A 27675-nucleotide genomic window follows, 5' to 3' on the forward strand; every position below is an offset into this window, starting at 1 on the left:
CACCATTTTTCACCTGTTCAGCCTCTGTTGAATAGTGTAAAGCACTTTTCTGCCCCAAGGAAAGCACCAGATACCTGGAGAAGAGTCAGTCTGGGCCATCCTGACATCCCTCCTCTGCTCAGAGGGAACAGGGATGTTGCCCACCAAGATAAGCACCTGTAAGGAGCTGCTGCTCTGCCTGTGCCTCCAGGGATGAAATCAGGCCTTGGGTACAGGCTGAGACACTTGGCTTTCAACAAAATGACCAGGGAAGGCACATAAAGCAGGAAAGCTGCATTTTAGGCTCTTCATTATGAGGAGGTTCATCCCCAAAACTCCCCTCAGGAGGGATGGACACCATGGGCCACAGTAAAATTGGAAGGTAATCCAGATGAAGTTCAAAGCTGAAGCACCTCCTTCAGGCTCCACCTGAGGTTCCCTGATCATTCTGCACCTGCTGCTCTCCTGTCTATGGGAATCAAGCCTATGAGGCAAACTGTCAAAATATTTGACATCTTTCTTCTCCAAAAAACATGCAGCATATCAGAGGCTGAACTTGAGTACTTCTTCCACTACCCACTTCCATCCTACAAACAAATCCGCTCCAACCCCCCAGTCTTGCTTTCCAACACAAATAATTAGTGTTTCACCAGTGGGACAGGGCAGTTTTTAATTGTGGCTGTTATTCCATGGTAAGTGGACCTGTAACACATCTGCCCTCTCACCACCACCGTGTAATTATTCCATGACAAAGCTGGCCCAGACAATAACAACCTGCTCATTAAAAATACGCGTAACCAGGCTAAAAAAAACCAAAAAAAAGTGGTTTAAAACATGGAAATTTTCATGTCACGAGCTCAGAGCTCACCGCTTATCCAAAAAGAAGCCACTTTGTTTGTGTGCTTTACTCCAGGCCAGGTTTGATAAGGCTGCTGTGAGGCTGTGCTGACTCACTATGAGCTAAGGTAAAAACAGGCACTGACATGGTACTGTAAACACACACCACTCAACAACAGGGACTGTGGAGTAAAATCCATGTTTTGGGGGTTCCCCCCCACCACCTTAAACTTCACCTATCACCACAGCAATCACAAAACCCTCCTGAGCACTATGAGCTTTAACACAGCTGAGCACTCCAAAGGATTTCATGGAAGTTATTTGGTGAAGAAGTGACAGAAGGCAACACCAGGTACTCCAGAGATCACCTTTTAGTGTTTTTCTAACACAACAGGACAGCAATGAGCACCAAAACTGTGACCAGTGTGCAACACCTCTGCATAAGCAAGGGTCATGCATTACATTATTCACAGGGGTAATCCTATAGAATTAAGGTAAGTATTTTAATGAGTATGTTTACCTGGGGATTTGTAACTATTAATGGGTACTTAAAGTGTTTTATTGAAAACTGTAAAAGCTTTAACAAAAGCAGCTCACATGGAACCGGCTGACACCTCCCTTTGAAAAAAAACACAGCCTAATTTTTATTTTTTAAATTGATGGCAGCCTTAAACAAGCTTTCAGTGAGAAGGGACAAAACCTACTGAATAAAGGGATGACATTTCAGTTACACTCGTGGAGAGGCATCTCACAGGGAGATGGAGGCAGCCAAGGAGGGTGAACTTTAGCCTGACCAAGAGAACCAGCCCAAGAAACTCAAACAAAGAAGTGGACACACATTGCAGAGCAGAAACTAAATCAGAATGTTTAACAGCTGCAGCCAGAGTTAAATAGTGGCTATATTTGTAACACAAAGGTTTCAGACTTCCAACATAAACTCAAAGAGGTCAATCTCAGGAAAATAAAGCAAGGACTAGAAAGCTGTAAAAAGCATAATCACTTCAGAAAAAGAAAAAATCTAAGTTAAACAAAACAGAAGAGATACCTGAGCACCATCACTGAAAATGTTCTACAAAGAGGGGCTAAAGGTGTCCTAAATCCATTAGCCCAGGATAGCAGAAATATTTATACTCCAAAATAATTACTAACAGTCTGAAAACCTGTTGCTCCTCCTTCCCTGGGTGACAGAGCACCAAACTACAGGGCCTGAGATAAGTGACATTTATCATTCATCCCACCACCAATTGCTCCTGGTTTACAACCACAGAGCTGCCATCTTCCCGTTCCCTGATCATCAGGCAAAGGAAATGGTAATTAAGAGAAAGTCAAACAAACAATCCAACCAGGCCCTGAGTCCTTCTGCCCTCACTACCCACTCACTGGCCACTTAACACTTGTTAAGAGGAGCAGAGACCATAACAACCAGTAAGACCCTTTACAGTCTTTACTGCTCCTTCTGGTCCACATTAATTCTCCCCCCAGCTTCTGAAATAAACTGATTTCTCCAGCTCCCTTAACTCTCTTCAACACCAATATTGGCATTGAAAAAAACCCCAGTGCAGCTGGATTTGGCCTCCACTGAGCAACAACAAACTATAAAAAGTACTTTTACCAGCAACATTCCCCAAATGGGAATCAAAGATGAGAAATAAGCATAAAACACTCTGCTCTGAGGGGGAGGGAGAGGCAAAAATCAAGCCATTAGTTACACATACACTGAAGAAAACCTGAGAGCTGCAGAGATGAAGACAAGGCAGGAACATTATCAGTCAGAAGCAATTTCATCTTGGCCAGACTAGTAAATAAACATGTCAGGAATACACATGCCAGCATGACAGGCAAGAGCAGCGAAACCCAAACCCAAAACACTTGCAAGATAACAGGAACCTGTTCCTGCTTGCTTTTTTCCAGAGCCTGTCCAAATGCTGTGCCTGTATGTGCTCAAACTGGAAATCCCTCTTTCCAATGGGCAACTTCCACGACTTCTAACTCTAACAGGGATTAATAATATTTAGACAAGGAGGAACATTTAGAAAGGGGGAACATTTAGAGCTTACACAAGAGATTCTCCTGCCACACACACACCATGCATCCCTCCAGCCTCACATTAACCCAGGAACAAACATTTCTTGCAGGTCTGAAGCACAAGGTGGCTGCTTACCTCTCCATCAGCTTCTCCTTATCCCAGTTGAAATGGCTAAGCAGTATTCGAGTAATAGTCGCTGGATTCTGGAGGAAGAAAAGAGAACCAATCATTAATTGAGTAACCAAACTGGTATGAGAACACCAAGCAGAGTTTTGAATAGGCAAAGGGAAAATCAGTGGGGCTGACAGCAATATCTGTGCACACAATACATGGTTACTATCATAAGCTGGACTTGACAGATAGAAAAATAAAAAAAACCCACTTCTGTAAATCCAAGTGTCTATATAAAATGAAAATTGGGCTGAAAACTTAAAGGAACAGGTCAGTTACTGCTACCACATGAGGTGATTAAGTGCCACCATCTCCACACCCAGTGTGCCCACACAATGGAACCCCAGGATGTCTGTAAAATGCAGGACAGGCTGATTTCCATCCATCCTACCCATTTTTACCACAACCTCCACACTACCTGCAGAGCAAGAATACTCCTTGTTTGTCCCAGCCCTGACCACCAAAACACTTGGGCTGAAAACTCTCCCAGAACACAAGTGGCTGCCAGTGTAAGATGACAAAGTCCTTGGAATTTCCTAAATGTTCGCAAAGCACAAGATCCAGAAAATACTCACAGAGTCACATAGCTAAGGACAGAAATACAGCCTAGAAAGGTCAGAAATAGGATGGAAAATAAAAGCTGATTTTCACTTGTGTACAAGTTTTTCTTCCAGCTAAATCTGTACCACCAGCCAAGGGTTTGGTTATATGAGCTGGGAAACACAACGAACCACACAGCTTCTGTTACACCCCAGAACCATGGTTTAGCTCCCTAAATCCACACTCTGGGCTCAGTTTTAGGACCATTTCCATGCAAGGGAGACAAGAGCAGCCCCTGAGAGCTGCTGTGTGTACTTTGCCATCTGACACCAAAATGGAAGTTTGCCCGAGGGCCAATGTTCAATGGATGCTCTGAAGCTGTTGAAAAGTAGGACAGAAACCAGCAATGTGATTTCCTGAGCCCTCCAGCTACAGCCACAACGTGGAGCTGCCAAAAGCCAATGCTGTCCCCCACGGCAGTGATCCCACCCCATCCCTGCACGCCCTGTGCTCACCAGTCCAGCCCAGTACAGCCCTTTTTATGCTGCAACGCCGCAAATACTGGCTCAGAAACTGATTTTCTCTTTACCTTTAAGTTGGTTTTTCATGGAATCAGTTCCCCAATCTGTTTGACTGCCTGACCACACAAGCAGCTGCATTAGCACGAGGGGAAAGCAGGGCAGCATCTCTCACCACCAACACCACCACCAAAATCTTCTCTGAAATAAAGCCCTCGGGTGAAAACGTAAGCACAAAGAATAGTCTTGTGGTTCATCCTATAAAAAGTGACACTCCTCTCCTTCTGCAGCGTGTTCTGACTCTTATTAATGCCAGCACAGATTGTTTAAGGCCAAATTAAGAATTTTTCCAGCTTAAAAAGCCCGTGTGAACAAAAGCAGCTTTGGAAAGGTTAGACCAGCTGGGATGGCAAATCTACACAGCATAGGGCAGAAAATACCAGAAATGGGCATTGCCAAGACACAGTGTGGTGGAAATGTGGTCCCAGTCCATATCTGAACCAGTCTCCCAGGTGATGTGGATCCAAGCCCTTCACTGTGATTCATCAGGTGCCTGGCTGACAATCACATGCCACCAGTTTTCCAACAGCATCCATCCCTGATCCAGAGACAAGGGCAAGCAGTTCAACTGTTCCAAGTCAACAGTCCTGCCAACAAGAAGCTGTAGGGGAATTTAAAGATCTCTTTCACCAAAAGGCTCCTGCAGCAGCCTCTTTCAGGGTTTAGTTTTTGATCTTTCCAGGTTACTTTGCATTTGGGGTCTCCACAACACCTTTTCCTGTAACTCTGTATTGTGTAGCAGTACCAAAAGGAGCTCTTAAAAGCTCACTTAGACACAATTCCTAGAGCAATTTAATCAAAGATGAAAATACACCTCAGTAAATAAACCAATCTTATCTCTAGATTATCTTGGTTATGATACCAGCACCTATAACTAAATTACAAGTTTCAGACAGCAAAGCACACAGCTCTTCAACACAAGGAGCCTTCACTCAGCCCAGAGATCTGCCAGAGATATGTGTACAGAGATTCTGTACACAGAAACACTTCCTTAATTTCTCAAGCAACAGCATTAAGAGAGCTTTAATTAAAATCAGCCTGAAGTCTTGTCCTACCTTCTGCCACAGCAGCCCACTTGGCCACTTATTAAGGCTTCTGGGAACACCTATTAATCACTTAATAGGCTGAGAGGCAGCTGAGGTAGTGGTCTCTGGCTGACTTTTTAAAAAGACAGAAGGTTCCCCCTGCACTGCAGGATAAGTTATGGCACATTAATAAGGAACTCGAGTGGTCTGCAGTGATTATTAAGCACAACAAGGCAGATCCAGCAAATGTCACTCACCAAAGGACACGTGGCCATGAAGAACAAGAGGGTTTCATTTGTGGCTTCTCCAATTTCCCAACACATTGGCACCACAGCTTTCCAAAACAAGATTCCCTAGGTCAGATCCCCCCAGGTATCCCAGCAGTGCAATGTCAGCATACAAAGCATGTTATTTAGGATTATACTGCATTATCACCTTCTCCTGCCTTGCTGGGCTCCAGCTTCCTCCAGCTACAGGTTCAACATGTTCATTTAAAAAAAGAAAAGGAGACACCAGCAGCATGACAAGCTCCTACCAGAAATAGCTGGGCTGCCTGCTTTTGCTGCCTGCCACATCCAAGATGTGGTATTTAAAACTAAACTGCTTGTTTAATGGATACAGGAGGCCAGGATTAACACAGCCGTGCCCTTGCTCATCCCTGCAGAGTTACAACCTCAACTGGCAGCACACAGGGAACACGGGAGACGGGGAGGGAGGCAGCTGGGAGACAAATTACAGCTAAAAACAAATGCCAAAACCTCTGGCACGAAGGACTGTTGCAATTTAAGGCCAGACAGACCATGGGGGTACCAGGAACAGCCGCTCTGCAGGAATCACTCACGTGTGCACACTCTCCTCACCATTATTTGAGAGCAGGGTTGGAGGAGTCAGCCACAGCACCCACCCCAGCCAGAGGTGTGTCCTGGACCTTGGGCATACAGGACACCAAAATACTGGGATGTTTCAACACCAGTTCTGCTCCAGCCCTTCATCAACGCTGCGCTGCTGCACGAGCCCCCAGCCATCGCTTCAGACGCTCCCGCTGCGAAAATTAATGGAATATTTAAACAACACTGTGTCCCACAGCACTGGGCTGGTGCAGCCTCTGCTCTGCAGCTGCTGGGCTTCTCCTCTGGCACAGGGGATTACTGCCTACGACTAACACCACCAAGATTAGTTATGAACAGGCTACGCTGCTGCTCAGACGGGATTACTCCCGGGGCTCGGAGTGTGTGCTCCTACTAAGGCTATTTTCTGTTTACAAAGAGGAATTTTCCTAAGGAAAGCAGCCAGAAACGGACGGCGAGCGAAGGAACAGCCAACATGACCGTGGCCTGATGAAAGCTGAACCAGCACATCTCCCTTACAACAGCACCTATTAAATTTTACATGTCGGAGCCGAGGCGCTTCGCCTGGAGCCGAGGGCAGCGAGCCTGTTGATATCCAGATAGGAACAAACCCGAGGAAAGCAGCCATTTTGTTGAAAATCTCCGGGCACTTCAAAAAGATTCCCTAACAAAACACTCCGAATAAAGCTCTGTCCAGAGAGAAACACACTCAGTCCTTCAGCAGGGGCTTTATATGCATTTTTTTAGGCTAACAAAGGAGCCAAGTCCCAAATGTGCTTCAAACAGATCCCACTCCACCACAGCTTTTCACTGGAGGTATTTACATTTACTGTCCTTATCTATGTTGCCATGCTCCAGCACACCAATGCAAGCAGGAGATACGGCCCTGCAAAAGTCTGGACTTCTCCAAAGAAGCATTATTAATTCAAATAAAACTCCTTAATTTAATAGAATTTAATTCAACTGGAAGCTTGGTCACTGATATGAGTTAGAATTCTTTTTTGCTGTCAAAATAAGAAAGCATGAACTGGAAGGAGGAATCTGGATGCACTTAAATGATAAATGAATTATAAATTAAATATTATTAGGACATTAGCTTAAATCAGAATTTCCAAGTAGCCCAATTTGCTGAATGACAGTTTGGAGCACTCGATCCATTCATGTTTCCATCCATCAAGACGAGCTGCACAGTTAATTCTTGCTGTTATTACCAAGAAAAGCACATTTTACAGTTCAGCTTCTCCTCACACACTGGGAGGAAGCTCCTGGTTCACTTTCAGCATTCACTGCAAATAAAAACCATTTGAGAACAACTTAACCTCAGTTCTCCAGCAAAATCCTTTCCCACCTCCTCGAGACACAGTATCCATAAATTCTTTGTTTTGTTTCTTTCCATGTCATGCCTGGTTTTGTTTTCTACACGTGGCAGCTTCTGCATTTCAACAGCTTTACTCCCAACTGCAGCACCTCCATCCCAACAGCAGAGGTTTTTACAGCACTCAGGGTTTGATTCTGCTTCCACTTGGGTTTTCTACACTCTGGAAACATTGGCTTTGCCCAAGCCTCAGACATCTGTGACCAGTGCACACCTCAGCAATGTCCACTGCCATATTCCATGGGGGCATTAGTGACACAAAACAGGATTTAAATTCCCCAGAGGAAGGAAACTGATGGTTTCCCACCGGCTGACAGCAAAGACGGAGAGTTTTGCTTGGTGGAGGAGCAAAGAGCCATCAAAAGCTAATGCTGGCCTGAAACCAAGCAGCACAAACATCTGCTCCAGTGAAGTGGCACCTGGGGACAGGGTGTCACCACCACTGTAAATATTTAACAGCCAAAACCCCAGTGCTTGCAACAGGAGAGCACCAAGTGGAAATTCCCGCTGCCCTCGGAGCACAGGCAGGATCACACAGGATCACACAGCATCTCCAAAGCTCGTCACGTGCACACCGTGCCAGGGGGAAGAGCTGATAAATAACCTACATGTCACGTTTTAGGGGAGCAGGGAGAGCAGGAGCAGCCTCACCATGGGAGGGATGTGACCAACACCACACACCAGGCACCAAACAGCTGCTCCGTCAGGTAATACCCAAGTGGGCACCAGCCCCAAATTCTGCAGTCACCAGGTCTCTGCTCTTCACTTGCACCTCTCCCACTCCATACAGGTAACCTCAGACATCAACAGACATCTAGAAGGTGGTTTAGGTCAACTTTTAGCTGTTAAAACACATCACAGTACAACCCTCAGCGCAAGGTTTGCGCTGTTCTGTCAGTGCACTGTGAGACCATCTGTGGAGATCCATTCACATCCATTCTTTCCAGACACAATTACAGGAAATCTTACAATCACAGAAGCTCATTTCTAGCAGCTTAATAAAACTCCCAGGAATCCAAAGTAGAAGATGAGATCTAAGTGCTGAGTACTTCCAGGACGTGATCTCCTTAAACTTGCCAGTTTTTAACCACTACCAATGGAGCACTCTGAGAAGCTGCTGGAAAACTTGTGTGTAATCTAATATTCCCTGGCTCCATTACAGCCAGAACATCAGAGGGCTGCTGTGGGAAGAGGAGGACAGCAGCTAAACAGGTCAGTCTGCCACCACCCAGCCACCCTCTCTCCTCTGCCATCCCCTGAGGCCTGGCAGGGAATCACATTTCTGCCATTGGCCTGGTTTATGGGGACAGCACAACTGCAGGTGGATCTGAGAAACTCCTCATCTTCCAAACTCCTGTTATAGACCATAACAACAAAATCAGTGCTGCTCATTCTCTACACACCCACTGAGGGGGTGGTCTTTGCATCCCACATCCCACTGAAGCCACACGAAATGAGTTTTTTGAGTTTGAGCAGTGAAACACCCAAAAACATACCTGTTTCCTGCCACTGGCATTTCCAAACAACTCCACACCGAGCCAGGCTACTCCCTGTGACTGTTGTCATCTGCTGTCCTCCATGTGGCATTTGCCACCTCACTCTAACTTCCCATTAACACATCCACTGCCTTCAGCTTCCACACCCGTCCTCTCCTTAGCTCCCGACATCTTTCTTCATCTCATTAACTTCCCTTCACACATCATCTCCTAATTCTGAAAATTAAGTTTTACAGAATTACTGAATTAGAACCATTACGTGAGAGCCCCAAATGGCAGCTCGATCTGATGATCTCAGTTTGTAGTAACTTATCTGCACTTACTGAGCGTTTCCAGCTCTGATGAACATACGCTCTTCTAGCAGGGGAAGATAATAAAAGGCAACTTTGGAGAAAACTCTATTACTTCAGTTAATTGGTTCAAGAGACAGAAATGAAGCAGTCAGCTGCTTTACATTTTCTCTGAGCCTTTTGGAAAGCTTTCAGGTTAATGATTAGGAGCTGCAATGAAGAGCCATTGTCTAACACAGCTTTTAAAATCAGAAAAAAATACTAAAGCAACAACCCCGGGATGAATTAGCAAATTTGGAAATGCAAAAACTGAATTCACACTGTAATACTTCTAAATAAAAAGAAGATGGGATGGATCTGCCCTGCTGCTCTCAGACAACTGCAGAAGCTTCAACAAATTGAAAACAATCAGGGAAGGCATCTTCCAACACTTCAGCTATGCTTGCTTCCATACCAGGAGATCTAGGGTTTGATGATGGAGAGACATTAACCCTTATTTTATACATTTAAGAACATTTTGATTTCTCCTTCCTTTTGCTACAGTTCTGGAGTATGAAGTTGGCCCTTTACAGAGCATGGACCCACAGGTCTGAGCTGATATTTTACTGCCCACAGCAGCAGTATCACCCCAAGTACTTCCTTTCTTCTGGTGTCTCCCAGCACAAGAACTCCCAGCACATGAGCAAAAGCTCAGTAAATCTGGGTAAGCAACATAAGCCACAGCTCCAGTTTCCGGAGTTGCTGCCGTACTGGGAACTGGAGTGGGATCACATGGGTGCCAGAGTACGCTTCAGAACGGGTTTATTCAACCCATTGCCTCCCACTCATGGATCTGCAAAGACTTGCCTTAAAAGAGTAGGAGAAGGCGATGGCATCATTTCCACAGAATTCTCCCAGTTTACTATTCCAGCAGCTCTGTAACGTCTCCTCTCCCGCCGCAGAGGAAGCCCAGAGCCCACAGCGCTGGGGACACGGAGAGAGGAGGACCCCCAAAAAAGCTTTGGCCACCCAGAATGGAAAGGACCAGATCCAAGAGTCAGAGTCCCTGCTAACCACCAATTTCCCCCTCACACCAAACCTCCAGTGCTGTAGAGCTGCTCTGATATGCTGAGAATCCATGAACTAGAAACAGGTATTTAGGAAAAGCACTAGCAGACCTGTGTGTCCCAATCCCAAACGACACACAGTCACCTTCCCTGCCCACCCACAGAACACTGCTCCCACAACCAGTGCCCACAAAGTGTATTTCAACCCCTTCCCTCTTGATACCACTGCTCTTCCAGACCCCCAGTCCCTGCTTTTCCTCTTCTATCCTACATGACCCCAACCCTATTAAACTTTTCATCCCAGCACACTTAGTTTGGACCAGTCACATAGTCACTGCATTGTTCCAACACAGGGACCACAAACAGACCCAGCACCATCAGACAGGAAAAACTTGGTTTTCTCCAGATCACAAGCACCCCAATGGCAGAAAGAAGCAACATTTGATACTGTCAGTTCTGCACAATCTCTACTAGAAAACCACATGGGGATGGTTTCAATTCTTGTCTCAGAGCAATATAACAACTCACCAATGCCTGGCTCCAATAAAGTACATTATGTTGCTTCAAGAGGAAAGCAAAAGCACATTTTGCCACAGAAAGAAACGATGCTGAATGAAGGCAGAGTTTAGTGACTGGCAATAGGTACCAAAACACCTCAGCTTAGCCCAAGAGCAGGGGTGATAAATCCCCTTACACGAGACTTCAGAGAGGCCAAGGAAGACTCCTCCAATCACCCAGAATGGCCCAGCTACTCACCAGCTCTATTTCTGCCCAAGATGAAGTAACAGCTACTCGGATTATTATTATAACCTGAAACAGGGCAGTAACTGGGCAGGACCAGACCAAGGACAAACAGCTCAGACAGTATTTATTTCAGCAGCAACACGAGCTCACTCAACCCCCCTGGTTCCTGGACCCGCCACGGGCCGGTGGGTGACGGGAGCACAAGGGAAGCAGACACAGGAACTGACCCAGGGAAGGGGGTCACTGGTTTATTTTAACCCAGGACAGGATCACCGTGTGGCCAAACAGCTCAGCTGGCACAACTCGGATAACACGGACTTGCTTCCAAGAATTTTGTCTCAGTCTGCCAAGAGCCCTGTGTCAGGCATGTTAAAGTTGGGTCTTGTCCATGTCAACAGCCCCCCAAATCTTCCTGACTTAAAACTATAAATTAAATTATACTGGTGTATAGTTTGATGCAAGCTATAGCCAGATGCCCCACTTTTTTCCTCCGTTATCCCACCAGCTACAAAGAGCAGGACTAGTCCTCTCTACCTCACTCTCTGGGGGCTGTATTCACCTGAGCTATCAAGCCTCAGATTTCGATAGTAAACTGTGGCAGTACTGCCACTATCTACAGTGACGTGCTGTCAGCGTAACCACGTGAGCCCAACAAGACAGAAATACACCTTATTTTTTTTAAGGTCTTTTATTAGTCAAAGTTGGAAAGACTGGAAGTGGCATATGTCAGGTCAGCTATCCATCAAGTTGATAAAAGGCAAACAAGCCAAAGCACTACATCTGGGTTTCAGGGGAACGGTGTGTTCAGTGACTCAACTCCTGAGTGACCTGTGTAATTTTGGGGAAGCACAGTTCTGCTGATATGAGCTCCAGAAACTCTCCTGTTCAGAGGCAGGAACAGATGTTAAAGGAATATAGCTGAAAGAGGAACTGTACATCTGCTTTTTTTTTTCCCTTTAAATCATTCTGTACAAGTCTTATGGAGTCCCAAAAAAGCTTTCCCTGCTCTTTTCCCTCACTCCTATCGGTACATTGACTTTGCTCTTCCACCAGTCAGCACTGTCTACTGCCAGGTTTTGGTTCAGGGCTGTGCCCACATCCTGGGCTCTATAAATCTGTAGGAGATTGGCACTGTTCCTCCCCATCAGGGAGGAAAACTGCTGGCTCTGGCAGCTCCCACTTCCAGCAGCTCCTGCAGTGTAAAAACAGGCCACTTCAGCCCTGGCCAGTGAATGACTTCCACAGAGAAGTCCTGGGTACTGCTGACCAGGATTTTGCATGTCTTCAGGACAACAGAACTTGGCTTTTGCTGCTCTGAGAATGTTCAGAGGCATCACCTGGTCCAGGGACACGGTGTGGGCAGTGTTAGGAGGGTGCTATGAGCAGATCAGTGGAGGTATCAGAAGTAACCTGGATAAATACTGATGCCACGGCAGACTTGAAATGTTTAGAAGAAATCACACAAACTGAGAGGATGAGGATGTTCTTCTGACTCTCAATATCACAGTTATACTGAGAAGGGCAAAATCCTGATAACTTGTGTTCTTTTTCCACGGACAGTTTCCACAGCAGGTCTGTCTGTAGGCTCCACTGTGCACCAACAAAACAACTAATTGAGTTTCTCTGGGTTAAGTTTTCTACATTCTCTGCAAAGGACTCTCAAATTGTCCTTTTCCTGGTCTCAAAGGTCCTTCCAGATGATGATTAAAGGAAGGGTGTCCCCTCTTTGGACAGTGTGCAAGCAGAGGATCAGCCCCCAAGGATGTTCAGCACAAACATGTCCCGAGTGCTGGTTCAGTCTCGAGTTCTGGGTGATCTGTCTCCCACCTGCTTTTGTTACTGGGCATTACTGAAGAACATCTATCACAAGGTGCCCAAAGAGTTGTGTAATACAGAGGATATAAATAATCCAGCCAAACTGTACATCACCTCAAGACAAGCGCTCTGGATTCCTAAAAATCGGCTGTTTCCAGGATAACCTGGCTGTGAACAGAGCTTTATCCCCAGAAATCAGAGCTCTCACCCCCGCAGGTTCCTGGGGGAAATAATTCACTGTCCAAAAATCTCACAGGTCCTGAATCCTGACTTCCACTTCAGAATCTTGTAATTAACATTTTCCAACAACTAAAGGAAGAAGAAAATTGTGAGGGATGATAACTTCCATGAGCACAACGAGGTGGCACCCACAAAAACCTGTAAGACAGAAGTCTTACGTGACAACTAAGCAAAAGCCATCCCAGTTATAACTTCTGTGGTGGCAATGCCAGGTTAGCTCAGAAATATCTGGATATACAGTCACTGGTGGCATGTTAACCCTTCAGAGACATTGTGACTGATGACAAACGTGGGCTTAGCCCAAGAATTTGTAGCCAGGGGCAATTTACAAGAATTTTTACAGAGGAAGAAAAAAAAATCCTTAACATTCTTCCATGTTCTTTCTCCTCCAGGCCTCAGTTTGGTGAGCACTAGGTATTTCATTTTTCTTCAGTTCTCTGTCCCTTATTCCTTCTGATTCTGTCCCTTCCTCAAAGCAGCACCCACTTTTGTGCTCCATTCCCTCTTCATTTTGACAGTGAGGGATTTTTCCCCACTAACTGAAGCATCACCACACACCATAGCATTTTAGGAAAGGAAAAAACCACCTCCCTTGGGCTGACTTCATCTCCCCACCACTGAGAAAATCTGCTTTATACAGGTGATGCCACCTTGACAAACGGGCAGTGAATCCACCCAGTGATGCCTTAGTCTAAGGAAAAAAAATAATAATTTAGCCATCTTAAGAAACTATTTAGGCCCAGGAAACCATTGCCAATGCAGCAGTGGCTTGGGGATGTAATCTTTGGCAGCATCTTCAGGCTGGCAGCAGCCCCAGCACAGATGTGGTTATGGCTTGTACCACTTCCCTGCAAAAAGCAGCTTTACCTGCAAAAGCACTTTGTTCTGCTGGCACAACCTGCATCTGCACTTGGAAAACCTGCCAGCATCCTTTCCCCAACAAGCCTCTTCTAGCTCAGACCATTTTTTAATGATGACTTGGCAGTTTATTTACCATTACTCTGCTCATTTATTCTTACTTAGTTTTACAGCCAACAAAACACAGCCCTGGCAACATGTTATTTTATAAGCCGGGATTTCCGCTACAAGAAGTAATTTTGCCTGTTTACACCCCAAAACTTTTCCCTCCAAGGGCCCTGCAGGAGCCACCTTTGAAGGGAGGATGTTCTGGAAGCATGAGGAGTTCAGCAATCACTTGTTCATTCTTGTTCCCAACAAGACATACCTCGAATTCTAACTGCAGTCTCTAATTGCTGCAGGTATTTTTAAACCAGCTACCTGAGCTCTCTTGAGTTCAGAGAAAATAGTCTGGTGGGATTTGATACAGAAATAGCAAAACACAACTTGTACAGCAGTGGGGGAGAGTGGGAAACCTTCAGTATTTTCACCATTTTCTTGTCTAAGGCTTTGAAGACTTGCCTCTACCCAGACTTGCACTCAGGAGTGTTTCTAAAGCAGTTGAGTTAAACCAGCAGGTAGGTGCAGACCCGGGTCCCTGGTCCCTTTCAGTACAGAACAGGGAACAAACCTGGATGTGCAATTTGGGATTTGATGGACTGTGCACCAGCTGACAAGAACATCTTGTGTCCCTTTCCCAGTAAAATATTACTGTCATCAAGGCACTGGGCTTCTGCAAGAGGAAAACCCACCCAATCAGTCCTGCTTCCTACCTGATGTGCAGGACAGCAACAGGAATAATTACATTAATGCATGGTGAATAATTAAGTGCACTGAGCAGGCTGGCACCCAACCTCCCCCAAATCTGAGTGCTGCCTGCAGAGACACCTGGCAAAGGACAGCAGGACACCAGGCAGGGACAAGAGAAAGACAGAGATCCCAAACACTCTCCTTCCAGGCAGTTTCAGTACCCACCATCCCAGTTATCCCTAAAGACAACTCCAAGCCCTTCCACTGTCCCATCCCAGAAGTTATCACCCCAGATAGCAATGTTTTCACCCACATTTTCAAGTATTACTTTTAGCTCTCTTAACAATACAAAGAAGGATATTTCAAGCCTGTTGTTCTACCAAGGAAAATAAAGAGACTGGTTATTACATAACAAGCTAACATATAGCTAAAAAGCCTATAAATCAAAGAGTATCACCTTTATTTGCTCAGAGAGCCTTTCAGTCCTTGCAGAAGTATTACAAACTACCAAACCAAAGGCATCTGACATAGTATTTCACCAGATCTTCACTGTATTTAGAAATTGGGTTTTTTTATTAAATTGTTATTTTCTATTATAGTTATTTTCCTCCATGCATACTAGGTGGGATTTTACTCCAAAGACTTTCCACTTTACACTGTTGCTCCCAGAAGAAAAAATTATGCTGCTAAGAGTTGAAATGTTGCTCTTCCTCCCTTTTTATTAAAAAGCTGCTGTTCAGCCTAGTTTTGATGCACATGGATCAGCCCAGTCCTGTCACTTCCAAGCTCCTGCTCTGGAATGTAACCTCAAGACACGGTTCCCCCACACTCTTCTCTCCACATCTTTCCTTCCACTCCATATTTCTCAGATCCTAGATGACTAGGATGTAGATTATTAGGAGTTAACTTATCCTCAAGTTATTCTTCCCCCACAGGAAAGCTCATTCCAAGGGAGACTGTTTATTCATGTGAATCCTCCCGGTTTCCCCTAAATCCCTCTCCACATTTCTATCTGCCACACAATGGAATGCTGATTGCATTCGTGTTTTGTTGCACAAGAACACACCAAACCCACAGTTACCAGCTGCAGAAGGGACCAAAATTTGGAAAAACTCTCCACAGGTCTTCCAAAAATTAAATATGCACCTGTAATTACACACATAACCAGAACAGGCCACGGAAACATTCAGGTGAGGATGCACATCCATTTCTTTTCTTGACAACAGAGTTGAGCAATTAAACATCATCACTTCTGGCAACTGCAGCAAAGCAACTGCTGAGTTGGGCTGAGTGAAAAGAGCAGAGAGGAGGCACTTTAATCAGAGTTCCAGGATTCCCTTCAGTACTTGGCCCTGCAAGCAGCTGTATCCAGGCGGTGAGGGAACGGGAACTGCCCAAGACAACATCCATGCAACCGTGTTGCAGGTGCATGTCTCTGCACACCCCAAAAAGCACCTCTTGGCATGAGTGTCAGGCACTCAAAGCACCAGGACAGCTCGAGGTTGTTGGTGTTTCAGGCCAAGCAGCAAAGGGAGCCAACCAACAACAGCCCAAGTGCCTCAGCTCAGAACACCAGAGACAAACCTCAAGGAAGGGACCCAGAGCAAAGCCCTGCACGGAGCAGTCACTGCTCCACCAGCCTCCACACACAGCACAGGATGGTAAAAACAGCCATGGTCTGCTGGGATTTTTATACAATGAGGTTGTTCAAACACCAGCTCCTTCCTCTGTGGCTCTGGAGAAGTTTTGCTACCCTTTGCAGGGCAGCTCCTTCAGGGCTGACCCAGCTCACTAACACCAGGAAGGAAGTGGAAACCTTCAGAACCACTTCAAATTTTCATTTCTTGATCTTGGAAGAAAGTCTCTTCACGCTTTCTCCTTAATAGCAAAAGCAAATATTAAGTTAAAAAAAAAAAAAAAAAAAGAAATCTTTGAACTAACACCCAAAGCAATCAGTTATTTTGCCAGTTGACTATTTTCAGGTGCAATTATACTGATTCTTCTGGTTCTATTAATGTGTGTTCTCCACTTTGAGAGGACTTTAACTGTACACAAGTAGAAATCTCTTGAGCAGGAGCTCCTCTCTATCCTGATTATGTGCTGGAAAACAGAGTTTAGAGTCTGCATCCTTCACAATCCTACTCCAACAATCACAGACAATTTTTCTGAGGGGCTGTAAAGACAATAAGCAAATATCCAAGCTTTTAACTTCCAACACTGGGATTAACTCCTCCAGCTCCCAAATTCCTCAAATCACAAAGCAATGAAAGCTTGATCTTCTGTGAATTAAAATACACCCTCTCCCCATGAAAAGGCATGTTTGTGATGCCACAGAACATGGAGGGTGCCCCAGACCAGGAAGTCAGGCAGAAAACTGAGGCTTTTCTTTCACACCTTTGTTCCAGCCACAAGTACTCTCTCAGAAGATGGAATTTTGAAGCAGATGGCCAGGACAGGATCTGTGTGCTGCTTGTTCCTGGAAACAAGAGGTGCCACATGGTGCTCTGGGATAGAAGTTTTTAACCATGGAAGATACAAAACCAGGAATGTCTTAGACAAGACTGGGGGGAAGGATCTTAGTGTGCCATCATCTGTAAGTGGGCACCAGTGAGAAACCACCAGTAGCTCAGGAGAAGGCCAAGAAGCCAAGTTTTAGGTAGGTGGGATGCAGGACACCACTGTTCCTCCCAGGTTACAGCCAAGAACCACCTGCTCACAGGGTGAGCAATTGCTCCCCTGTCCCCAGCAGCTGTATTTGGATCCCCTCCCAAATATATCCCCAGAGGACCACAACCTTTTGCTGTCACACAGACGTGCTGGAGCCTGGCAACAAGGACAGGCACTGTGACATGGGCATGGAGAAGCAGTGCCATCCACAGGGAGGACACCAAGAGGATACATGTGCCCCTCTGAAGCCAATTCTTTCCAAGTTCTTCCCTCTACACCAGCTGGGTGCCCCACCACTCTCAAAAACTGCCCAAAACTGAAGGCAACACCACTGGAAATGCCAAAATGCATCACAACTACCCAAGACACTTGCACAAGGCTGACTCACTTCTTCCAAGGGACTCAGATCCTGTTGAAAGTTATCTACATAAGGCTTTGGATCTGAAAAGACTCCCAACATCTGGAAAAAGTTCTCAGTCTAAAAACAAGGAAAAGATTTGATGCCAGCAGTTGTATTTGAGTGTTGTGTGGTTCAAACACTCACCACAGTGAGCTCCTCCAAATACCAGCAGTTATGACTCTGTATTGCCACACCACACAAACAAGAGCATCTGCAGTTATAGGGGCACTTCAAATTCTGAAAAGCCACCGACTTGTGAAGTACAAACTCACATGTGAAACTCGGCTACTGAGTTTGCTTCCCACAGCAGTTTCCAGAGCATTTACTTACACAGTGTTTTCATCACAGCTCAAGATCAAAAGCTAAAAGCAAGTAAGGAATCCTATAAAGGCCGAACTCAGTGTTCCCAATGTTCCTAACCCCAGTCACCTGGGATGGTGAAGATACTGCAATATCATCAGCATTTCCCTTCACAAATTATTCTTCTTTTTTCTCCAGCTGACTCCCTTGTCACCTTGGAGCCTCCTGCACCAACATCCCACACAAACCCTTCAGCCCTCTCCCAAACATCAGGGATCTGTATTCCAGGCAGAGCTCAAATGCACCATTTGGCATTACCAAGAGCTCCAAACCCTCCCAGGTGTTTTACAACAAACGAGGCTGCGATTTCCTTGCAGCTACTGAGTGACTTCTTGAAATTCAGCAGCATGATGTGCTTGCATCCACCCAACAGCCTCCAAACACTCTTCATGGCTGTCAGTGATCCAGGCACCAAGAGAAAACATCACCTCAATACTCAGATTCTTCTAATTCCAAAGCACCAGAAGTCAGGAGGACTGGGATCATGACCCTCAACAGGTAAGTTTGGGACTGAGCTATGTAGAGAGGACTTTCAGCCTTTGCAGTTACTTCCCATAAAGCTCTAATGACAAATTCCAGGTTCTTTTCCCAGCGACCAACTTTCCCAAGCAGAGAAACGAGCAGTTACGTTCTCCAGGAAGAAAAGGCTCCTACAGATAAATTCTGTACAAAAACCTTGACTCACTGTTATAACACGAGCTCAGCGTGGGGATCAACCACCCCTTCCTTCACCCATCACACCTGACACCACCAGCAGAGCCACGTTCTTGTTTGTCTCGTTCAGGGAGTAAAGAAGAGAGATTAGTTTCAAAATAGAAAACTGAAAACAATTCAACAGGTGCCAAGGACACCTGAATGAACACAGGGCTGCCCCATACTCCCAAAGAGCATCAGAGGTCTGGGGTTTATTTCCTATTAGCACTCTAACTCTAAAACTAAGGGATCAGAGCTTGGGACAAGTGTAAAAGGGGAAGAAGTTGCGTTTTCATTTTTCATGATGCTCTATCACCCAGAAATAGGGCTTGTTTTGCATCAACTGCAGTCTCAATTCTGACTTCTCCGTGGCACACTGGCTTCCAATTTACAGTAGAAACAACCCTTCTACTTTGCATAGCAAGAATGGTCCCGCTCACTGAAATTAAACCCACAGGGAATAGCAACAACTGTATTTACTATTTAGCTTTAGCTTTTCGGAAACAAATATTTTAAGTAGCTAAAAACTGAGTGTTTTCAGTTTCACATTGAAAACATCCCCATTCACACCAGTCCCCATCTGAACCCCAGTGCCCCTGAGAGAAGGCTGCCTTGGTGTGACTTTTGGAAAATTACGTTGAGACAAAAGCAAACAGCATCAAATGTTTTCACACGTGGCCAACCATGAGATTTACATTTGGCCAAACAGAAACCTAAAGCACTTAGCAAATGGGTCATTTGAGTACAAAGCTGAAATTCCTCTGGAGACTTAACGAGACTTTTCTACCTGGTAAAGCTAAAATTTAAAATAATACTAAAAAAAAAAAAAATTCTGTTATACTCAGAACTACATGCCTTGGCAGCCAGGGAACAAACAACATGTCACTTCCAAAAGCTTTGCAGTGATTCCTTATGCCAGATTCCAGGAATGCTTTGTCACAACGAAGTTTATTCCATTCCTTGGAAATATTAAATGCATTCCTACTTATAATGAAACACCTTATAAACGCCACGTGACAGAAACATGGAGTTTGACAAAGCATTTCCTTCCAGCATCATAACATTTAGGGCCCTGGCATGATTTTTACTATCAAATAAGTAACCAAGGGAGGTTTGCTGGGAGCAGACCCGGATGGGAGCAGCATCAGCCTCGAGTGCTTCCGCCCACAGACTCCCACCTAAGGCTGTCAGGCAGCTCCGAGCACTCCGAGTTTCCAAGATGTCATCTGGAACATCAAATGCAGTTCTAAGCACGACCCTGTACAACAGCAGCAATTCCTGCTGCTCACTAGCAAGTCATCCCTGTTTCGGACAACATTTTTGGAATGTGCTGCCCACAGTACATTGAATTTCCTAAGTTATGCCTGGAAATCAGGATGTTTTGTCCCAGTAAGTGGACGCTGTTTAATAAGACCCCTTCTGCAACAATGGGTTTGCACTCGCTGTGACAGAGCTCCATTTAACCAGGGCTGGGGAATTCTGGGGGATATCTGCACTGCCTCAACTCTGCTGGCCTCTGGAAAAAGCCATTCCTCAACAAACATGGCTTTGTAACTTTGGAGAGGCCTGGGTTTGGGCTTATTTTAATGGCACAGCTTTTACCCAGTAAGGACCTGACCTTCACCATGTAAATGAGAAACCTGTATTTGCTGCAAATGCTCTGATGTTCCACATCCCCTGTTCTGCTCCAAGAAACCTTATTTAAAGCCTTTAGTAAAAAGAAAAGGTATTTTGGGGCTAGACTAACTTTTGTTGGATCCAGTGATGTCACCTGCTTCCAGATAAAGCCCAGGTTTGAAGCTCACCATGCCCATGATCACATGGCAGGTCAGGCACAACAGCCAGTCACATCCAGGATCCTGATCCCTGCTGTGAGATGGGGAAAGGAAACAAGAGTCCCAACTCCCTTTGTGCCACCTCAGAGCTTCGCCCCAGTATTTTCAATATCTCACCATTACAAAGTCCAAAAAGTATGACTATGGTGACACCACGCTGATGTCACCAGAATGCTCCAGAAGAAGGTGAGCAAAAAGGGGAAATGAATCCAACCTGGAAATACTGGAATTGCACAAGCTTGCAACAAGGCAAGGAGAACACTGGGCCAAGCCAGGCTACAGAGGCACATCATGTGCTCTACTCAGAGCAGAAATAAATATGCCATTCTAAACATTTTTTGAGTTTATTTTCAGAAAAATCTAGAGCAAAGATGGAAATAGCAATCTGATTAAATTTAAAAAAAAAAAAAAGAAGTTAAGAGTGGCAGCAAATTATTTGGACAAAAGTTCAGAGAGGAAGAATATGGGCAAGACGTTCAACTGTGGGAAAATGCCTTTGGGAGGAGGAAGCCTTTTGTTCCACACCACCTCTGTGTCTAGGTTTTTACAGTCCTTTGCTAAGTTATTCTGCCAGCGGCTGGAAAACCACCAGAAATCCGCCTGTTTACTCAGACAACTAAAATCCCAAATACCCTGGCAAATGGCTCTCTGCTCTGCCTCATCAGCCACAGGATGGAAGGGATACTCTGAGCTGAGGTTTAAAAGTCTCAGTCAAGTGACAGCACAAGGTTAAGGGGTTATTCATACCCCTATTTTTGCATTTGGAGAGCGAGGGGAATTCTTGTTGTTCGACACATGGAGTCAAATCAGATTAGGAGCATAAGTGCCAAATACTGTGCAAAAATCACCATTAAACACCTGAAACCTTGCTTATGCTCAGACAAGAAAGAGCAAGCGTAAAATATTCTGAATATTTGAGACATTCTGAGACTTGCCCGGTTCACTGCAAGTTCAGTGGTCTTAGGAGGCCAAGTGACAGAGCAGTTTGGTGGTGAGCCCACTCCACACCACAGTGAGAGTCACAGGGTCTGTGACCAGGGAGTTTGCCACAAGTTGGCTCCTACTTCTGCAAAGTCCTCATCAGATCAAATCCCTGTCCTGAAAAATTCATGGTTTTCCTTATACAGCTTGTATTTGGAAATGACTAAATGGAGGGGGAAATAAATTTAATTCAGTCCCTTCAACTACAGCACTGTCAGCTAACAAACTGCCCAAATGGAGTGTTTTAATACAGAGTTACACCTGCCATGGCTCAGACACCCCCTTCCAGATACTTCATGACTGCCTGTTCCCTTCTCCCCTTGCTGCAGCTGCAAAACAAAATCCCATTTATACCTTACTCCTGATCACAGAAAAATCACTGATTAGAGAGCACAGGACCTCCAGCTGAAGTTTTCAGGCTCTGCATTACATCCTCCCTTGAACAAATAAGTTCAAAGCACTCAAAAACGTAACCACAACCGTCACCCTCTGCTACCAAGAACCCAACACAGACACACAGGGATCGAAGCCATCCAGTACTTGACTGGAACAAGTGAATCACAGCTCTGCAACCGAGGATCCGCAGCAGGATCCCAAGCCAATGTGACTCCAGAAAAGGTTTACTGAACCAGAAAAGCAGCAGCAGCAATCCTGGTTGGGCGCCAAACACAAGGAAATAAACACAAGGGAGCCCTGGAAGATTTCACCAGCAGCCACACAAGTGGGGATGAGCAAATCCTGAGGCACCACCTGAACTCTGGTCACTCAGCTCCAAAACAGCCCAGAAATCCGATGGCAGGAAGTTGGCATTTAACAGCCATGCACAGCAACCGAGTGTTTTCCTACTCTCTTCTGATGCATTCCAGGGCTTAAGTTGATTTTGGGTCCCAAGTTTCCCCATGACACTCTGAACAGACTGGCTTAGCCAAACCAGGAGGAACCACTGCAAACGCAGCAGGAGGAGCAGAGCAGCAGCCAGGAGGCTCCGTGGGGGCAGATCTGCAGGGTCAGGCCTCTCAGGCCACTCCGGGGACAGGAACAAGGGATCATTACCTAAATCAACTTCTCTCCACTAGTTTTGCAATGCAGAGGTCAAGCACACACATCAAACAGTTTAAGGGCAGTGTAAAAGGGGGAAACAACTCCCTCAGATCAGAAATCAGGACCTTGTCTAAAAAATTAGTTCACAAAGAGCAGGCAGGTGAGTCCACCAGCTGGGTCTGGAAAATGCACAAGCAGGAACACTCACAACTCCTCACAGGCAGCAACTTTTCCACCACTTTTCTTATGCAAAGATAATAAGGAGTATGGCAGAATCTGTCCAATACAATCAGTATGGGCCACAGTCTTAGTCATTAAACACAGGCCCACCATTTTAATGGCTCTTTCAAAGAGTAAAAACCTGAAGTTCCCAACTGTTTTCATGTCTGCTTGCCAACTGCTCCCCTCCCTATACTAGGATCAATAACTGGGAGCAAAGAAACAACCCTGCTTAACCATGAGATCTTCTTTAACTGCAGGGTAATCAGCTAATCCGGGCAGACTCCTTTATTCAGCTTTACATGGGCAGCACTATCATTAAAGTTATAAACTTTAATTTGACTCAAGGAATGCCATTTACTAATTTAGCACGCAAATGCTTTTACAGTTGTTTGCATCCAGCTCCACATAAACTACAGGGGACTTACAGCACACGAAGCAACATTTTGAAGCTGCTGTTACAGCCACTGTAACACTGTAACAGAGCACAGGACAGTGGGGGGAAAGCATTCACTGAGGGAACGCTTTTTCGTGTTTAAAGGGATTTACCAATACACACAACCAGCAAAACAACTGCTTCCTGGGCACTGGATCCCTCAATATTTAACATCCACACATTTTTCACATTATTCCTGTTGGCATGTAGGAGAGTAGCACCTCCTATTTACTCTGAATATTGAGTAAATGGGAACAAAAGAAAACCCATCACCTGCAAAAAAGTCAACGGCATCAGGAACTTGATGGTGAGCTGGAGCCAAACCTTGCCATGAGCATTTAGAAAGGAATGCCAGATTTCTTCAGTGCCTTGAATCTTTTCCCCAAAAGCTCGGGAGCCAACAGATAAGACTTAGATACTTTGATCTAAAGAGGGTAAATGTTATTTCGAACTCTAGTTCACTTTTAAAGAGACACGCTTAAAAACTGGAAGTAAAAAAAGTTATGGTTGTGAAGGGATTGCTCATATCCCTCCTGGTCTGTGCTGGAAATAAACACAAGGTTCAACTCCTGTGTGTAGGAAGGGGGAAGGGAAACGGCAACAAAACCAGAGCGAATGGCTCTCCTGGAATTCCAGGACTTGCCATCGACTCCGCCGCTTATCGAAGGAGCTGGAGGGGCTAAAGCCCCCCGACAGCGTGAGGATGGAGTGGGAGAAAGGCAAAAACACAGATCACAGCCCCCCCGCTCGCAATCACACAAAGAAAGAGGAGTCCTTTTAGTGCCAAGGGCCTCGTTCCCGACGCTTCCATGGCAGGAAGCGAGATCCTGGCCGGCCCCAGGGGCCTCTCGGGGGAACGGGGTGACGAGGAGCCTCCTCCGCCCCAGGAGGTGCCGGGGAATTCCCCCTCATCCAGGGGGGGATTGGGGAACACCGCCTCCACCCTGGGGGGCACCGAGGAGCGCCCCCTCCACCCCCGGGGGGTGCCCAGGAACCCCCCTCGCACCTCCGGCGGTGCCCAGGAAGCACCTTCACCCCAGGGAGTGACGAGAGGCCCTCTCAGCACCCCGGGGGTGCAGAGGAGGCGGCTCCCCTCCAACTCCAGGGGGGACCGAGGAGCCCCCCTCTCACCCGGGGGTCCCTCGCAGTGTGTGTGAGTCTCGTCCCGCGGGCGGGCCGGGCCCGGTGCCCTCTCAGAGGCCGTTGGCCCGTCCCGCCGCCCCCCCACCCCTTCGGCGGCGTGTCCCCCCCCAGTCCCGCTGCCGGGGGCCGCACCTGGATGACCTCGTTGACCTCGCGGATGCACTCCACCATGTGCTGCAGGATCTGCTCGGCCGTCAGCACCTCGTAGCGATAATCCTCCTCCTGCTCGGGGCCGCCGCCGGGGCCCGGCCCGCCGCCCAGGCCGCCACCGCCGCCGCCGCCGCCGGGGCCCAGCCCGCCAGTCTCGCCGCCCAACAGCCCGTCGCGCTCCCCGCCGACGCGCAGCCCGGGCTCCACCAGCTCCACCTCGCCCAGGTCCAGGTTATCGTCGGGCTCGTCCTCCTCCTCGTCCTCCTCGTCCTCCTCCGCGCCGCTGTCCTCACTACACTCCTCGTCCTCGTCGAACTCGTAGTTGTACCCCTCGTCTGAGTCCATGGCGAGGCGCTGAGGGAGCGGCGGCGGCTCCCGCGGCCTCCCCGCGCCCGGCCCCGCCGCCGCCGCCGTTGGCCCCGGCCCGGCCCGGCCCCGCCGCGCCTCAACCGCCGCCAACAAAGGGCCGCGGCCGCCGCGCTCCGTCACCGCGCGCCCCGCGCGTCACCGCCGCCCGCCCGCGCCTGCGCGCCTGCCGCCATCTCACCCCGCCCGCCGCCGCCGCCATCTTGGGGGCGCGACACGCCCCCTCCGCGCCCCCCGCCCGCCTCAGCCCGCTGCCGCCATGTTGAGTGTGGCGCGGCGCCATGCTGGGTGCGGCGGGGAGGCACAGAGTCACAGCATCGCATCCTGAGGTGTCCTGTGGGGCCAAGTGTGGAAAAGGCTCCTGGGGCCACCATAAAATTGAGTGATATGAGGTCTGTGGCAAGCAACTTGTGAGGGGAATGTGAGGGAAATTTGAGGGGAATGTGAGAGATGTGAGGGGAATGTGAGGGGAACGTCAGGAACCTGTGAGGGGAATATGAGGGACACACGAGGGAAAACAGGTTGCACTGCCTCAAAATCAGAATAAAAGTGCACTAAGATGTCCAGGCAGAAATTCTCAATCATTCCATGAGATAAACACATGCCCACCACCCCTGGAGGGACCCTGATCGTGCTGGGTGGCATCTCCTAGCTCCAGCATTGCTTTCTGGTCAGCAAAGACAGTAATACCCAGCTTTTCAGTGATGCCAGGCTTGATTCCCTTTATTCTCTGTTAATTTGATATTTTGCAGGGGGAAGAACATGCACAAGTGTCTTCATCACCAGACCAGGGACTAACTTTTTTCCCTCCTGGCACTGACAAGTGCTCCAGACGGGTCAGGGATGCAGGGCCAGTACTGTTCCCGGGTGGTCTCATCCCTGCCAGAGCCTCTGACTTGGACATGGAGCTGCTGACGAAGGGCAGGATGACACCAGTGTGCTGCAGAGGCTGAGCCCTTTGCCTCAGCTTTCCCTGCTTCCAGCATCAGCCGCGCTCAGCCTGGTACGTGGGAGGCTCGCCGGGCTCATTGTCTGCAGCCATTTGGGGAGTGCATGGAACTCCGGTTGGCTTGGAAACAAGGCTGCAGCCCGGCCCAGAGCAGAGCCAGCTGCTACCAGCCCTCCACGGATGTTCACTGTGGATACCAGAGGCCAGCACAGCGCCAGGAGGGCTCCAGGGCCACCTTCTCCCGCCAGTGCTCACCCTCCACTTCCTCAAGCCCCAGGGAATCATTTCTTCCCGGGGTGAAGTGGGGCCGTTCAGATGTGGTGACATTATTCACCTGATCTGCCCGGATGAAGATGAGACTCAGCGGGGCTCTATGTGGTGTAGGCGTGACAAATTTCATCAGCTATTTGGGACAAGAGTCATCACAGAGGACCAGATGACAGAATCCTACTTCCTGCTCCTGTCTTGATACAAATCCCTTGTGAAACAGGAAGAAAATTAGAAGCCACATCCCAAAGAATGTTTATTTCCTGCTGGAGCACAGGAAGCATAATGATGGCTGCAGCAACAGGGATTTGTGATCAGGGTGATGCAGGCAGGTTCTCTTGGGAGATGAAGTGTCCAATGTCCTGGGTAGATGACTCCAGAAACCTCACCAGGTACCAGGCTGCATCTTCAGACACACAAAGAGATCCGAATGTTTGCGTGGATCTGTGGTCCCTGAGCTCTGCCTGGGTCAGGAGCACACAGGGACATGTTGCCTCATGCCACACTACCTAGTCAATAAAGCCAGTTCCCTAATTACCCTACTTATTTGGAATTGCAAAGGCCGGGGCATTAGTCATCCTGCCCTACATAAATCTAAGTATCCCCGGCTTTGTTCAGCTCCAGACACACCAGCTGGACATCTGCCAGTCTGCTCCCACCTCACACGTCAAGCCGCGGGGGCTCAGGTGGCTGCCCCAGGTCCTTTCCTTCCCTGGGCTTCCCCCTCGAGGGGGGCTGTGTGTCACCCCCCGGGACCCTGTGCTAGCGCTGTGCTGCCCAGCTGGTGACATGCCCCGCTCCTGGCCAACATGGCAAAAGGCACGAGCCATTTTGGCTCCTTGTCTGCCCCATGGGACCCCAAGAAAGCACTGACCAGACAGTGGGGTTTGGCTTTATCGGAGTTTTGCAGGTCTGGACACCCAAATCCTTGGCCGAGGTGACCTCCCCAGCAGTGTGTGTGGGAAGCAGCTGCTCCTGGGAGCGCGGCCCGTCCATCCCCGGGTGTCCCGAGGACTCCCCGCCGCCCTCTCCTGGCCTCGGCCGAGGCTGCAGAGCTCAGCCCGGGGCCCTGGGTGGAGCTCGGCCAGAGGAGCTGCTCTGGAGCCAGGCTGGGAGAGCTGGGGGTGTTCAGCCTGGAGAAGAGAAGGTTCCAGGCAGACCTGAGAGCCCCTTCCAGTCCCCTTTAGAGGGGCTACAAGAGAGCTGGAGAGGGACTTGGGACAAGGGCCTGGAAGGACAGGACAAGGGGGAATGGCTTCCCACTGCCAGAGGCAGGGGTAGATGGGATAGTGGGAAGGAATTCTTTTCTGTGAGGGTGGAGAGGCCCTGGCACAGGTTGCCCGGTGGCTGCCCCATCCCTGGAAGTGTTGAAGGCCAGGTTGGATGGGGCTTGGAGCAACCTGATCTAGCACCTGCATGACAGAGGGTGGAACTGGCCGGATTTTAAGGTCCCTTCCAAACCAAACCATTCTGTGATTCTATAATGGTTCTATGATCCCAGTAATTAACAT

The 27675-nt window shown here is 47.6% G+C and overlaps 1 protein-coding gene and 1 long non-coding RNA gene across 6 annotated transcripts in view; one reads left to right on the forward strand and one right to left on the reverse strand.

Annotated features, from left to right (window-relative positions):
• Window positions 1-24927, reverse strand: part of ARIH1 (ariadne RBR E3 ubiquitin protein ligase 1) — a 50588-nt gene extending 25661 nt beyond the window's left edge. For all 5 annotated transcript variants that reach the window (XM_064668584.1, XM_064668582.1, XM_064668581.1 and 2 more), the window contains exons 1-2: window positions 24565-24927; window positions 2978-3045 (exon numbers count right to left, since the gene is read on the reverse strand). In XM_064668584.1, the coding sequence (XP_064524654.1) occupies window positions 2978-3045; window positions 24565-24927 (431 nt within the window). The remainder of the gene's footprint in view (window positions 1-2977; window positions 3046-24564) is intronic.
• Window positions 862-26701, forward strand: LOC135420784 (uncharacterized). The gene is made up of 4 exons (XR_010433731.1): window positions 862-1310; window positions 17063-18582; window positions 18664-25340; window positions 25701-26701. It is a non-coding gene; the product is annotated as an uncharacterized LOC135420784 (long non-coding RNA).
• Window positions 26702-27675: the final 974 nt, after the last annotated feature.

Source organism: Pseudopipra pipra, chromosome 12, assembly GCF_036250125.1.
Source record: "Pseudopipra pipra isolate bDixPip1 chromosome 12, bDixPip1.hap1, whole genome shotgun sequence".
NCBI classification, from domain to species: Eukaryota; Metazoa; Chordata; class Aves; order Passeriformes; family Pipridae; genus Pseudopipra; species Pseudopipra pipra.